General features: G+C 40.2%; 1 protein-coding gene across 2 annotated transcripts in view; it reads right to left on the reverse strand.

The window, feature by feature from the left end:
* Positions 1–11,116, reverse strand: part of TRIP11 (thyroid hormone receptor interactor 11) — an 80,224-nt gene extending 69,108 nt beyond the window's left edge. The window contains exons 1-2 of one of the 2 annotated variants that reach the window (XM_049899784.1): positions 10,583–11,116; positions 6,996–7,054 (exon numbers count right to left, since the gene is read on the reverse strand). In XM_049899784.1, coding sequence (XP_049755741.1) covers positions 6,996–7,054; positions 10,583–10,721 — 198 coding nt within the window. In that variant the 5' untranslated portion in view covers positions 10,722–11,116. Of the gene's footprint in view, positions 1–6,995; positions 7,058–10,582 lie in introns of both variants that reach the window. The other variant, XM_049899783.1, reaches the window with a different exon arrangement.
* Positions 11,117–15,603: the final 4,487 nt, after the last annotated feature.

A 15,603-nucleotide genomic window follows, 5' to 3' on the forward strand; every position in this document is an offset into this window, starting at 1 on the left:
TTCCTTATCATCTGAATGAACGTAAGGACATAATTGCACAAGAGACACTAAAACTCTCCTAAAAAAGAGATTTATAAATTATTAAAGGCACTAGTTTACTAAGAATTCCATTACCATAAAAAAAAAAAATACCTATAAATACCATCAAACAATGACTGAGATGAAGTAAGGTGAAGACTTTTTCACTATGGGGATATCATTTGTTTTCCTCAGACTCTAGAAACTACTTATGCCAACAGATACGAAAACTATGATCCAGGGAAATTACATGAATTCCTTTAACCCTCACAGAAAATCAAAGGAAAAAGTACACAGCCCACTAGTTTGGGACACTGCCTCCAGAAATCCAACGTAGAGTCAGTCAATAAATATTATTAAAAATTACTAGCAATAAGGCCACCACTCATCCATCAGTTTGTCACTGTGATGACTTGTGTGTTGCTGTGATACTGGAAGCTATGCCACTGGTATTTCACATACCAGCAGGGTCACCCATGGTGAAAAGGTTTCAGCAGACCTAACGATCTACTTCTGAAAAAACTGGCCAGTGAAAACCTTATGAAGAGCAGCAGAACACTGTCTGATATAGCGCCGGAAGATGAGAGCCTCAGGTTGGAAGGCATTCAAAAGATGACTGGGCAAGAGCTGCCTCCACAATGTAGAGTCGACCTCAACAACGTGGATGGAGTTAAGCTTTCGGGACCTTCATTTGCTGAGGTGGCACAACTCAAAATGAGAAGAAACAGCTGCCAACATCCACTAATGATCAGAACGTGGAAGGTACAAAGTATGAATCTAGCTAGGATTACTGGAAGCTGTCAAATATGAAATGGAACACGCAAACACCGATATCCTAGGCATTAGTGAGCTAAAATGGACTGGTATTAGCCATTTTGAACCAGATAATCATATGGTCTACTATACCGGAAATGAAACTTGAAGGAGTGACATCACACTCATCGTCAAAAAGAACATTTCAAGATCTGGCCCTAAGTACAACGCTGTCACTGATAGCGTAAACCCATACGCCTACAAGGCAGACCAGTTAATACGACTATTATTCAAATTTACATACCAAGCACTAAGGCCAAAGATGAAGACACTGAAGATTTTCACCAAATTGATCAGACAAGCAATCAAACACATTGATAATTACTGGTGATTGCAATGTGAAAGCTGCAAACAAAGAAGAAGAATCAGTATTTGGAAAATATGGTCTTGGTGACTGAAATGACAATGGAGATCGCATAAGACAATTTTGCAAGACCAACGACTTATTCATTGGAAATACCTTTTTTCAACAACATGGTGACTATACACAGGATCTCGCCAGATGTATACAAAAATCAAATCCATTACATCTGTGAAAAGAGACAATGGAGAAGCTCAATATTATCAGTCAGAACAAGGACAGAGGCCAACTGTGAAACAGACCATTAATTGCTCATGTGCAAGTTCAAGTTGAAGCTGAAGAAAATTAAAACAAGCTCACGAGAGTCAAAGGATGACCTTGAGAATATTCCACCTGAATTTAGGGACCATTTCAAGAAAAGATTTGACACACTGAACACCAAGGACTGGAGACCAGAAGAGCTGTAGGATGACATCAAGGACATCACACATGAAGAAGGCAAAAGGTCATTAAAAAGACAGAAAAGAAAGAAAAGACCAAAATGGACGTCAGAGAGACTCTGAAACTTGCTCTTGAATGTCGAGTAGCGGAAGCAAATAGAAGAAATGGTTGTGTAAAAGAGCTGAACAGACGATTTCAAACGGTGGCTCGAGAAAACATATTACAACGACATATGCAAAGATCTGGAGTTAGGAAAACAAAAGTGAAGAACACACTCGGCATTTCTCAAGCTGAAAGAACTGAAGAAAAATTCAAGCCTCGAGCTGTACTTCTGAAGGGCTCCATGGGCAAAATATTGACACAGGAAGCGTCAAAAGAAGATGGACAGAGTATACAGAGTCACTGTACCAGAAAGAAATGGTTGACATTCAACCATTTGAGGTAGCACATGATCAAGAACTGATGGTACTGAAGGAAGAAGTCCAAGCTGCACTGAGGGCACTGGCGAAAAACAAGGCTCCGGAAATTGATGGAACACTAACTGAGATGTTTCAACAAATAGATGCAGCGCTGGAGGTGCTCACTCATCTATGCCAAGAAATCTGGAAGACAGCTACCTGGCCAACCAACTGGAAGAGATCCATATATGTGCCCATTCCAAACAAAGGTGATCCAACAAAATGTGGAAATTATCAAACAATATCATTACCATCACACACAAGTAAAATTTTGCTGAAGATAATTCAGAAGCAGTTGCAACAGCACATCGACAGGGAACTGTCAGAAATTCAAGCCGGATTCAGAAGAGGACATGGAATGAGGGATTTCATTGCCGATGTCAGATGGATCTTGGCTGGAAGCAGAGAACATCAGAAAGATGTTCACCTGTGTTTTATTGACTAGGCAGAGGCATTTGACTATGAGGATCATAACAAATTACGGCTAACACTGTGAAGAACGGGAATTCCAGAAGGCTTAATTATGCTATGTGGAACCTGTACATAGATCAAGAAGCAGTTTTTCCAAGAGAACAAGGGGATACTGTGTGGTTTAAAATCAGGAAAGGTGTGTGTCAGGGTTGTATGCTTTTACCATACTTACGCAATCTGTGTGCTGAGCAAATAACCCGAGAAACTGGACTATATGATGAAGAATGGGGCACCAGGATTGGAGAAAGACAACCTACGATATGCAGATGATACAACCTTGCTTGCTGAAAGCTAAGAGGGCCTGAAGCACTTACTGATGAAGATCAAAGACTACAGCCTTCAGTATGGATTGAACCTCAACAAAAAAGTAAACAAAAATCCTCACAACTGGACTAAGAAGCAATATGATAAAGGGAGAAAAGACTGAAGTTGTCAAGGATTTCATTTTACTTGGATCCACAATCAATGACCATGGAAGCAGTAGTCAAGAAATTAAATGACATGTCGCACTGGGTGAATCTGCTGTAAAAGATTTCTTTAAAGTATTAAAAAGCAAAGATGTCACTCTGAGGACAAAGGTGTGCCTGACTCAAGCCATGGTATTTTCAATGGCCTCATATGCCTGTGAAAACTGGACAATGAATTAGGGAGACCAGAGAAGAATTGATGCCTTTGAATTAGGGTGTTGAGAAATAATACTGAATATACCATGGACGCCAGAAGAACCACCAAATCTGTCTTGTAAGACATACAGCCAGAATGCTCCTTAGAAGCAAGGATGATGAGACTTAATCTCATGTACTTTGGGCATACTATTAGAAGGGACTAGTCTCTGGAGAAGGACATCATGCTTGGAAAAGCAGAGGGTCAGGGAAGAATAAGAAGACCCTCATGGAGATAGATTGACACAGTGGCTGTAACAAAGGGCTCAAACACACCAAGGATTGTGAGGGTGGCGAAGAACCAGGAGGTGTTTTGCTGAGTCGGAACAAACTCAAGGGCACCTAACGACTAACAACAAATCTAAGAATTACCATGAGATCCTAATGATCTTATTTTTCCTGTATGTTTAAACATTTTGTTGCTAACTAAAAGGGTGGAAGTTGGAGTCCATCCAGGGGTGCTTTAGGAGGGGCTTGGTGATCTAATTGAGAAAAAAATCAGCCATTGAAAACCCTATGGAGCACAGTTCTACTCTGACACACGAAGTTGCCATGAGTCAGAACTGACCCAATGGTAACTGAAGAGAATGGGGGAGGTGGAAGACTACCATAAGAAAATGGAAGCCCAGTGTAATCACCTAGAAAGATGGTGCAATTGTGAAATAACTCATTTTCTTATTTTATTGCTCCAAGATTTGCATCATTTTGTAAGAAAGCAAAAGCAATCTGGAAGCATCTTTCCATTCTTTTTTTTTCTAGCTTTCTTGAACACGACTGAATTCAGAATTTTTCATTTTTCAACAAAGAGAAGAAAACTGAAATAAATATTTTATAATCATTAAAAGAATTAGATGAATGCAGAGAGACGGAGCAGCACTCTATACAGAATATAATGATTATAGTGAAAATGACTACAGAACTGAAATCTCAGAAGAGTCCGCACATGACAATACTATGCATGAATTTTCTCAAAACTGAACAATCCATGACGTAATAATACTGTATTTCTAAGAATAAAAAGGAAGTATGGTGTTCCCATCAAGTTATTCATTCAACAGAAAATGATTTTATCCTGCCCTATATTTTGTGACAAGGATATGTCTATTTTAGCTATTTTGCTAAAAGGATATGTGACAGTATTCTTTTGTTATATACAATATTTGTACACCAACACTTATTTGATATGGTTTATAAGGAGACAAATGCTGAAGGCAGGTGAGTATACATGGACGAGTGTAAGGAAACAAGACGACAGAAATGAAAAAACATTCCATGGACTGATCATTTAATTGGTATTTATAAATCTAAGAACAAAAATGCTTTGCAATTATGGAGCAAAGACAGTCATTGTCTCTTCAACAAAACTATGAGCCACCAAAGTTTTCAAAAGTACTAGTTTTGATGATACAAGAAGAGGAACCAGAAGCAACGATAACTAAACTCTATTAGAGATGGGAGTGAAATCTGGAATCGGTATTTATAGGATTAAACAGGTTCAAGTTCAGGCACAGGAGTTAGCAGGCAGTTAACTGCGTCCAAAGAACACTACGCCTTCAAAACCTGGAAAATATGTAACAAAAATCTGGACTTGCTATATTTAAATTCTTATTAAAATGTTATAAAGTTAGTTTTCACTATCATTTTATTCTTATCACTTTATTCTTTGTTTTGTCAATTATTTGTAAAATGACTTAAAGTATTTTTTAAAAATACAGTTCATTGGACTCAGATGGCCAATTCTATGATTATTTTTATATAGAGGGCTAAGGTGACTTAGGCTAGTTGCTGTTACTTACAACCAAAGAATCCTAACTAATTCAGTCAGCTACAAATATCTCAGCATCGTTGTTGTTGTTCAGTGCCACTGAGTTGATCCCGACTCCTGGTGACCCTATGTATGACAGAATGAAATAGCGCCCAGTCCTGCGCCATGGTCCTGCGCCATCCTCACAATCATTGCTATGTTTGAGCCACTGTGTCAGTCCATCTTGATGAGGGTCTTCCTCTTTTTCACTGACCCTCTGCTTTCCCAAGCATGATGTCCTTCTCCAGGGATTGGTTCCTCCTGATGATACGTCCAAAGTATGTGAGATGAAGTCTTGTCATCCTTGCTTCTAAGGAGCATTCTGGCTGTACTCCTTCCAAGACAGATTTGTTTGTTACGACATCTGCAAGCAAATCTAATTTCCTCTAGAAATACACTGCCCTCTGTCTCTACTAAAATGTTCTAAACAGAATATTTATATTTTGAGTTCCTTAACGGCTTCAACCATACTTCACCTTATTCTCTTTCAGCAGGGAGTCTTGGACAGGGACATACTGCATAGTCACATAAGAGGTTAGAGTTTGAAGTCAGCACATGAGCCCAGAGTCATGTGCAGTGAAAATTACTTTAGGAAATAAAGCCCCTGGGAAGTTCGGTAGTCTGTTTTCCTCTAGTATTTGAATATCTCATGCTACTTTGATTACGTACCAAATTAGGAAACTGGCTTGCATTTAGGGATGTGTTGTACCAAAAATAAATATTTCTAAACACTAGAATCATACTTCCCATAGTCCAATGAGTTGGTATCTAGACCAGAGTTCAACACTATGAGAGACATTAGAAGAACTGAGATCAACAGAGGAACAGGGAATCTCTATCTCCCTTCTCAAGTTCAATACCAAGCAGACATCCATTGAGCAGCTTATTCTCTTTTTTTCCTCAAATGCATACGGGTGAATTCACCTAAGTTAATGCCAGCCATCACACACACCTCCCATTTAATATTTCGGGGGTAGGGGGAGGGCTTGTCCTAATGTGTGCTTTCTCAAGGATTTCTTTAGGGACTATAGGAACAATTTCTCATTTCAGCCTTACAAAAGAAAGTAGCCATTAAGCTTCTCTGTCACTACAGCACCTACTTACTTACTAGGTAATTAGGGCTAAGGCCTCTAAGTGTCCCCAAACTGTCATCTTCTACTGAGGCAGGATACTCTTGGAGTTGCTCGTGAGAGGTCCCTCTACTTTGAAACTCCACAATCTAACCTTGGTATCTAGATCAGAGTTCAACAATGCTCATTGTTAGTAAATATTCTTATATTTTAACTCAATTTTCTTTTTCAGACTTAGTAGAGAAGAAAACCTGCTTACCATAATCCTCTAAGAATATCTTTGGCTAAGGTACTATTATTAAGTGTCCCTCACTGTTCTTACCCCGAGGCTAAATAGTTGAGTTTCTGTAGCCCTTTCCAAGAGATCCCACTTTCTAATCTTTTCCTTTATGGCTCTCCTTTGAGCCCTTTCCAAGTTGTCCTTGTCCCTATTAAGTACAATGTCCAGAACGAGTCACAACTAGGCAGTGACTAATGATGAATAAAATGGTAAAAATAATTTGTTATTTTTATGTATATTCTTAATTTCTAGGCATCCAAATATCACTTTTTAGAAAATAATGCTAGGAGATTAAAAAGTTCTAGATTATACAGAACTGTATTTTTCATGTTATACTTACATAAATGTACTACTGTAATTCAGCACAATGTGAACATAGTAAGCCCTTGATAATTATAAATTGTTAAACCGCTGTTATTTCTACAATTAAAGTTTTATTTCCAGCATATAGTAACAGAGATGGGAATATTAAAGAACAGCAAACTGAAGTAATATGTAAATATATTCTTCACCTGAGGTAGCCTGATAATGGTAAAAAAAAAAAAAAAAAGATAAAAGGCAAGGGATAGAAAGTGTTAAGCAGTGCATTTAAAAAAGACTAAGATAAAGTCTGAATAACTTCCATGAATTCAAAACAGAAAAATCTAAATTTAATAGTACTCTTTAATTTTCCTTACCTCTGATCTTAAGATTGCATGAATGGCTTCAATTTCCTTTCTCCTAGTGTTAGGTAATTCTGCTATGAAAGAAACAGCATACACTGAATATTTGATCAACACCATATGAAGTAATAAACAGGCATTTTAAGGAAAATATATTTCACTGGCATGCTGATCTGAGAGTAAATTCAGAAGACAGGTATCACTTGATTTTCATCACAATTTCCTATTGCCACTAATATTCTTCACTGCCGTATCAGACTTTCCTTTTGCCTATCTCCTATACCTTAGGAATCCTAGTATTACCCCTTGGAAGTATTCATCAAAATTTTGTTGAGTAAAAGTAAGTTTTGCAAATTGAATCTCTTTCTCTGTTGGCTTATATTATAATTTAGATGAGATGTATTCTTCTATCTGGCTTTAAGGCCTTTATCTCTAACTTCTGCTCCCATGAGTGTCAAATAGTTAATGACCTATAAACAAAGAGTGAAAATGTACTAAAGGAATATTTATTTAAAGAAACAGAGATACAATTTATTAAAAATGGGAATGAGCTCAGTCCGGTTTTATACATGTTCATTTAAAAGTAGGGACAGAGCCCAGCAGTGCCAAAATGACACTCTCCATGTGGTCTGACAACCATTATGCCACAGAGTTAAGAGATTTTTTTCTAGGTACAAGCATTTTTCATTACTCTCACATTAATATTATAAAAATAACTTCTATGAATTATCTTAAATCAAAAGAAAATAAATATAAGTGGCATTCAGTCAAGAACAGCAACAAACCTACTTTTTGTTTTGAAAATCACCAGGTAGATTGTTGCTGTGGTTTGTTTATACATCTTCTTGATGTATAAACTCTAAAAGAACTGTCTAATTGCTACTCTGATGAGGACAAACTATAATCTAATCTATTTAGGAAGGTAACTGTTAGAAGCAGCAATTGTGTCAAAGGATAAAAAAGGAGGTTTATGCAGATCCTCCCCCAAAAAATCCTGGATATTTTAAGAATAAAGGAGAGATGTCGAGCAGACAAAAAAAATCTGAATTTCTTAACGAAGAAAAAAAATAATAACAGCTACTGTTTATGAAGGCTTACTACTCGCTAGGCATAATTCTAGGTATTTCACACTCGTGATTTCATTTAGTGCACACTACCCCATAACAGGTATGATTATCCTTTTTTAACAGATGAGGAAATTGTGCTGTTAGAAATATTAAATAATTTGCCAAAGGTCCTTAACTTGCAATGCACAGAAGTGGATTTCAATCTATGTCTATCTGATTTAAATGCCCAATTTCCTAACTCTCAATAAATCAGTACTGTGTTTGGTAGAGCGGCAACCTTCTGATATTGTAAACATGGGTGATTTTCAAGGCCAACCAACAGTGCTATTTAGGAACTATTGTTCACTGCTGGCTCAGGGTAGTCACTCAATAAATAATTGTTGAATAAATAATTCTATTCTGATCCTTTTAAACAATTTATAAAACCAATAAATTAAGTATTAAGCAAGCTCTGTTTCAATAAAAAAGGGAAAGAAAAGTATTAAGTAACTGTTTATTTTTAATCAGTTAGCAAAATTTTTTACTGATCATCTACTATGTACCAAGGAAGATGGCACATACTGGTAATAAACGGATGAATAAAATACAGTCCCCTCCCTGGGCATCAAGGAAAGAAAGAAATTACAACTCAATGTGGTAAATGCTGTCAAGGAGAGATATGCAAAGTTGTGCTGGAACACAGATCACCTGCAATTACCTCAGCCTGTGTGGCAGTGAGAATGGTTTCACCAAGTACCTGACGTGCTGGTAGAGTTGTACAGGAAAAAGTTTTGCAAGCAAAGGACTTTCCATGCAAAGACTTGCAGTTGTGAAGGCACCTGAAAAGTTCGGTGTGGCAGAAGCTCTGGGTGCAAGTGTGCACGTGTGTGTGAACAAGCATACGCATGGCAATTGAGAGAGAAGGGGAAGGAACAAGTGTTAAGGCTGGAAAGGTAGGCTGAAGCCAGATACTAAATAAAGGTCCTTGGCTTCCCAAAACTAAGAGATCTGGATTTTATCCTGTAAGTAACAGTCAAGTTAAGCAAATTTGTTTTTAGGAAAGTAATTATGGCAATACTACAGAAAATGGACATGAGTCGGTAGCAACGGGTGACAGGACATGAAAGAAAAGATATTTCGATAGCCCGTGGGAGAGACAATAGGGATCTAAACTAAAGAAGTAGAAGTAATAAAGGACAAATATAACGAAACAATTCTGGCATACGATGAACAAGATTTGTTGATCAACTGGAAGTAGGAGAAGAAAAAGACAAAACAAAGATTCAGGACATTGGGTAGATGGTGAAACCATTAACTAAGATTATGAACACAGGACCACATTTGGTGGGAAGAACAAAATGAATTCCACCTTTAGCCTGCAGGACATCCAGGTTAGGGGGAAGCATACTTTCTGGCTTAGGGTCAAAAGACCAACCAACCACTTCACTTCTAGGATACAAGGAGAAACTAAGCATAACCCATCATTCCAGCCCTTCTCTGCTTCTAACTACCCTCAAGGTTACATGACCCTTTCCTGGACACGAGAGGCAGCCCTTTCACTCCCACCCCAACCTATCCCACCCCATGCACTTTCCACCCAACAGGAACCCCAATCGGTAACATGGGTTTCAGCAGCTTCCCAGTCTTCTTCCTTCTAAAGAGACCCTAGAGATATTCTAAAATCTAAATGCTATCAAACCATCTCTATTTCAGTGAAATAAACACGAAGGGCCAGTTAAACCAGGATAAAAAAATTAAACCAGAATGCTAATTTATTAATTTACAAGGAAGCCGACCTAGATTGAAGTTAACTCTTTTGATCTAAACAGTACTTGCTGTCAAGAAATCAAAATAGTAATTAACCACCGGCTACCGTGTAACTCTGGGGTCACTATTCATTAGTAAAACAAGATGAGGACTTCAAAAACGAGCGAAGGTTTGTTAAGGATATCCAAAGAATAGGGCCTTCTTCCTTGTTCTACCGTCGAAATACGGGTGGGAAAATATATTTTCAGCAGAAACACCGCAATGTTTCGGCAGAGTAAGCAAAAATATAAAATAACTGACTAGGGAAAATTTAGCCATGTTTCACGAACAAATAATTATTTCAACCAGAAAGAGTAAAAACCACTAAATGTTTTAAGTATGAGTCACTTCAATTGGTACAAAAATAGAAGAAAACAAAAATATATGGACAATTTTTTTTAATTGTGTCAGTATAAAAGATAACCAAAATCGGATCCGCCCCCAAGTCCAGAGTGAAAGGGTGAACATGGATGAAACGAACAAAAATAAACTACTTAACGCTGGAGCAGCTAGACTCTCCTCTGAGATATCCAGAGTACCCAAAGGGAGAACCAGACGCTTCCCCCGGGTCCCAGGTGTCCTACATGAGAGAAATTCGGGGAAGGAGAGGCAAAGGAGTAGTGTAAAGAAAGAAGAATGGACTGACCCTCTTTCCGACCCGGCCGCCTCTTCTAACAGATGGAAGCAGAGACCAAACCGACGCTCGCAGGGTGCCCAAACAGCCCTCCCTCCCATCGCCTCGGACGTTACCTTCCACTTCCTCCGTGCCCTCCATCAGCATATCCTTCGTAAAGTTTGAAATCTGGCCAGTGAGGGAAGCCAGGCTGCCCCCCACCTGACCCAGGGACTGGCCCAAACCGGAGCCGAGGCCGCCAAGCCAGGAAGCCATCGCGGCGTGTGAAGGACGTGGTCCACTCCAAGAAAAGCGTTGTCTGACGACCCCGCCAAATGTCCTCGCACCGCTGCCTTCCCGAGACTAGTCCAAATCAAAAGACTCAGGATTCAATAACACAACGAGGGGCTCCCAGGCAACGCCGGCTTCAGGGGGTACACATCAACGACCCCCAACGCTAGAAATGCAGAGGCCTGGCTGGGAATGTACCAAGGGTCCTCCTCCAGTGACAGAGTCCCTCCCGCGGGGCCTCTGCTCATTCTCACGACTTCCTATCATCCGCGTGGGACCACCTTCCTCTGTTTTAGTGACTTTCCCCAGTTCCGTGGGCAACTCCTGCCAACTCGACGCCGGCCGCCATGACACCCGCTCTGAAAGCAGCAACGGATCATAGAGAGGCGCCGCGCTGGCCTAGAAGGGCCCTGCGAAACCTGCCGGACGTGGCCTAGGCGCAAGGGAGGGTGGGATCGCGGAGGACCGCGCGGCCGTGGGCCGGGCCGGCAGCTTGTGGTCCCGGGCAAGGTCAGCCTCCACGTAGCCCGCCGGCTGCCAGGCGGTGTGGAGCCAGGAAGCCGGGAGAACCGGTGATGACGCGGCCCTCTCTGTAGATTCCAGCTGAGTTTCCAGACTGAGCCGGGCCCTCGGGACTCCCCAAGGCCAGCATGGCCAGGAACCCGCCGGACTTTGAGTTGCTGGAACCTGAGCCTTTTTAATTCGGGCAAGATCGCAAAAGCAGAGGTGCGAGGAGACTTGGCGGGATCGTTCCAGGGCGCAGGAAGCGGCTTTACGTGACTTATCACTCGTTACTTTAAGGCTTGCTCTGTGCCAGGCACTAGGGTCGGAGCTGAGGACAGGAATATATAAACGATGGTTAGCATATTGTGTGTCCAGACAGCATATAGATTCACATGCACGCCTTGGGCCCCGTCAAAGGCGCCTGTGGGTGGTTGTCTGAAGAGATGTGTGCCTAGAGTGAATAGAGCTTCGATTTTTTAAAGAACTCTGATTTTTAACTCTTGGTACAATTTAACATCTTATGGACCAAAGAAAACTCATCTGTGGGCCACTACTCCGTGACCTCTGTATCATAAAATCCCTTCTGGGGGATTTTTTTTTTTTGTGTCCCTGCGGGATGGAAAGTGGCCCAAGAGACTTAAAGTATGAGTCTTAAATAACTTGATGTGACATCTGGGGTGTGCTTCAAAATAATGGGGTGGGGGAGAGGGAGTAATGAAACAGGAATTGTCAAGAGTTGATACTTCTTGAAGCTGGGTGATGGGTACATACCAAAACCAAACCCATTGCCATGGAGTGGATTCAACTCACAGCAACCCCATAGAACGGAATAGAACTGCCCCATACTGGTGAATCTGAGTTGCTGACCTCTTGGTTACCAGGTTAGCACTTAACCACTGTCATGAGGGTTTCCAATGGGTGTGTAGGAAGAAGTTCATTATACTAACCTCTATTTTACGTGTCTGAAGTTTTTTTTTATAACATTTATTATTTTTTTAAATAATAAAAAGTAAAAAGATACGCAAGTCTGATAACTGATAAAGTTTGGGCTGAAAACCCCTTTCCCCACCAAATATCCCCGTATGAGGAGCCCTGCGGTACAGTGGTTAAGCGGTCGTCTGCTAACCAGAAGCTCAACAGTTTGAATCCACCAGCCACTCCTTGGAAATCCTACAGGACAGTTCTGCTGTATCCTGTAGGGTCACTATGAGTCGGAAGGGAGTCGTTGGCACTGGGTTTTGGTTTTTATCCGTGTGAGTGCTCTTCATCACTTCAGTAGCAAAACCAACCTAACACAAACATCCAGTGAGACGGGGTCCAAGGGACTGTGTGGCTCCAGGTGGAGCCTCCCTAGCTGAAACTCTGAACCTAAGACAAACTCTCTCTCTCACTCTATACACACACATATATATGTATAAAAGCTGCAAGCTAGTTTGTTTCTCAAGAGGTAGAATTATCAGTATCTAGGGAAGACAGTTCCTTTGTTCTGAGAAAACCATCCAAATAGCTTTTTATTTATGCGAGTGTAAAGCAAAAACCCATTTTTTTAAGTAGACGACTTTAACATGAGTCTGATATTTTCCTCTGAATTTCTATATATTATGCTTATAATCACCATTTGCTCATTAATTTTAGACATCCACCCACCTTCTATTATGGATAATAAAGGAGTTTGTACTCTTATATCACCCTGTGCCTTCTTCACATCCCTTCTGGGCTCTCAGTATAGTGATACCACCGTTTTTGGTAAAATCAGTAACTGATGTTACCTTATGTGACTACATAACTACTGTTCACTGCCGAGCCAAGTGGTATACTAAAATTACATTTCCCTTCTTGTTCCAACTTTTTGTTCCTCCTGAAGTTAACAGATCCCATTTTTTTATTTGCATAATTTTCTATGTTACTAAAAATCACTAATCCTTCTAAAACTTCCCAACAGATTTTTAAGTCACCCTCCTAGTTCTGTTTTTAACAAAAGACATAAAAATTTCTATTGCTCTGCTTTGTTTTCCTGTTCTTGTCTTTGATTATTCGCTGGGCCTTGTTTTTCTTCCTGGAAGCTTGTAGAACCTGTGTTTCTGATGCTGTGAAACTAATGATGGTGTGCCTTGGAGTGGATTCTTGTTTGTGTTTTAATTCATTATGCTGGGCACTCAGCAAACCCTTTCAGAAATTATCTCCTTTAGTTCTGTCAATTATTTAAAATTTTTTTTTCTTGATGAATACCTCCTCTCTAAAGAATCTACTGTTTGAAAGACTTTTAACCAATCCTGATTTCAGCCCATCTCACCCACCCTGCTCCAAGGAATTGTTATTGCCTTCATTTTCTGTGTACTGTTGGGCTTACTTTTTAATATAATATTCAGCTTTCTCAGTTCTGCTCATTCCTACATCAACTTACCATCTTCCAATAAAATGTTAACATCTTGTCTGCTGTCGTCTCATCTAGCAGTGACTGCTAGTTGTTCCCTAAGGTCTCTTGTCCCCTTCGTACATGGCGATTGAGTCCTCGGTTTTTATCTGGCTACCTGGTATAGCACAAGATACCATCACCCCTCCCAAATCCCTCACCCCTTTATTATTTTTGTGCACATCTGTTCTTTGGGGTCTTTCATGCCCAACAGCCAGCACCTGCATCTGTCAGCAGCCTAGGCCACCAGAGCCCACACTGCCTGTATGCTCAGACAGTTCAACACAACCATGTCATTTAAACTCCTGGCAGCAGGAGTTTAAAATGATGCAGCTCCCCTGACTGGGACAACTCTAAGAGAGGAATATACTATCTCCAGACCTCTCCCACAGGATTGAGGCTTTGCTTAATATTATACCTTGGTTTGGCTTCCTTCTCTTCGTTGTCCCACTTTCCAACTCCCCACACCCTTTCTAGGGGCCCAAGCTAAGGCACATGTTCGGTGCCCTTGAGTCAATTCCAATTCCATGAATGTTAAATTGTTGATTCTTAATAATCTTAATGGCTGCCTCCAAAAAATAGTAATTTGACATCGTTCTAATATTTACACATATTATTTCCTATGATAACATGTTGACAGTAATGAAGGTTCACTTAAAGGTAATGTGAGTGCCAGGGTAAGTAGCTTCAGGAAGGCTGGACTCGAGAACAGAGGCTGGAAGCCAAGCGAACAGCTAAGGTATTATTGCACATGCTTGAATACGTGATATAATGATGTCTGGATTAGAAGTGGCTAAGAAAGACAAGAGTCCCTGAGAGGTGCGAACAGTTAACATGTTGTTAACTGAAAGGTTGGAGGTTCAAGTCCACCTAGGGGTGCCTCAGAAGAAAGGCCTACTTCTGAAAATTCAGCCATTAAAAACCCTATGGAGCACAGTTCAACTCTGACACACGTGAGGTTGCCATCAATCATCAAATCGACTCAATGGCAACTGGCTAAGAAAAACAAATGCAATATAGCTGGGAGATGTCCAGATATTAGTCACTAAGCTTTATGATATAGAATGGCAACCAAAAATTATGCTAAGGCTTCAAAACTATAGTCTGATAGTGATGAAAAAGTTGTGTAGATTTAACAAGAAGGAAAACAAAAACGCATGAGTGGGGAGGTGGGAGCCTTGTCTGAAATTCTGATCCAGGATCAGTTAAATAAACTCTTTCGCGTTAAAAATTCCACCAACTCTTTGGGTTGCTTAGGATGCATGCACTTGTCTTTGGTAAAAATGTTGTTAATGGATTTTTTAAAACATTATTTAAAAAAAAGACGTGAATATTCTAGAAAGGAGGTTATGACCAAATGAAGCTAAGATTGCTGTGATAAAATATAAATACAATCCAAGCTCATCTTCATTTATAAAACCTTACATAAGATTATGCTTCCATCCCACTTTCATCTTCCCTACTCACTAGCCTATTAATAATCTTTCTCAGGGACAAGTCACCTTCCACCTCAGAGCTGTTGTACTTGCTGTTTCCTCAGGTATTGTGCTACCAAGATCTCTGCCTGGCTACCTCCTCATTTTTAAGGTATCTGTTCAAATGTCACTTTCTCAGACACCTTTCTTGAACACCTTGTCTGAAGTAGCCTTCCCTTCCAGTCACACACTGTCACATCACCCTGTTTTGTCTTCCTATCTCACAGAAAGAGCACAGCTCTGAGCATGTTATGAAGTCATGTTTATTTATTTACGTGTCTCCTTTGCCTAACTACCAACCCAAATGCAAATGCTGTGAGAACAGAGACTATCTTATTCAGGGCTCAAATGTTGTTCGATGAGTGAATGAATGACATTAAGAATTATGTTTCTATTGGCCTGTGAGACAAAGGGTGAGGTTCCTGACAAAGGGGAAGGAACAGAACACTGGGAGAAAAATCATAGGAGAGAACAG

This window comes from Elephas maximus, chromosome 10 (genome assembly GCF_024166365.1).
Source record: "Elephas maximus indicus isolate mEleMax1 chromosome 10, mEleMax1 primary haplotype, whole genome shotgun sequence".
Taxonomy (NCBI): domain Eukaryota; kingdom Metazoa; phylum Chordata; class Mammalia; order Proboscidea; family Elephantidae; genus Elephas; species Elephas maximus.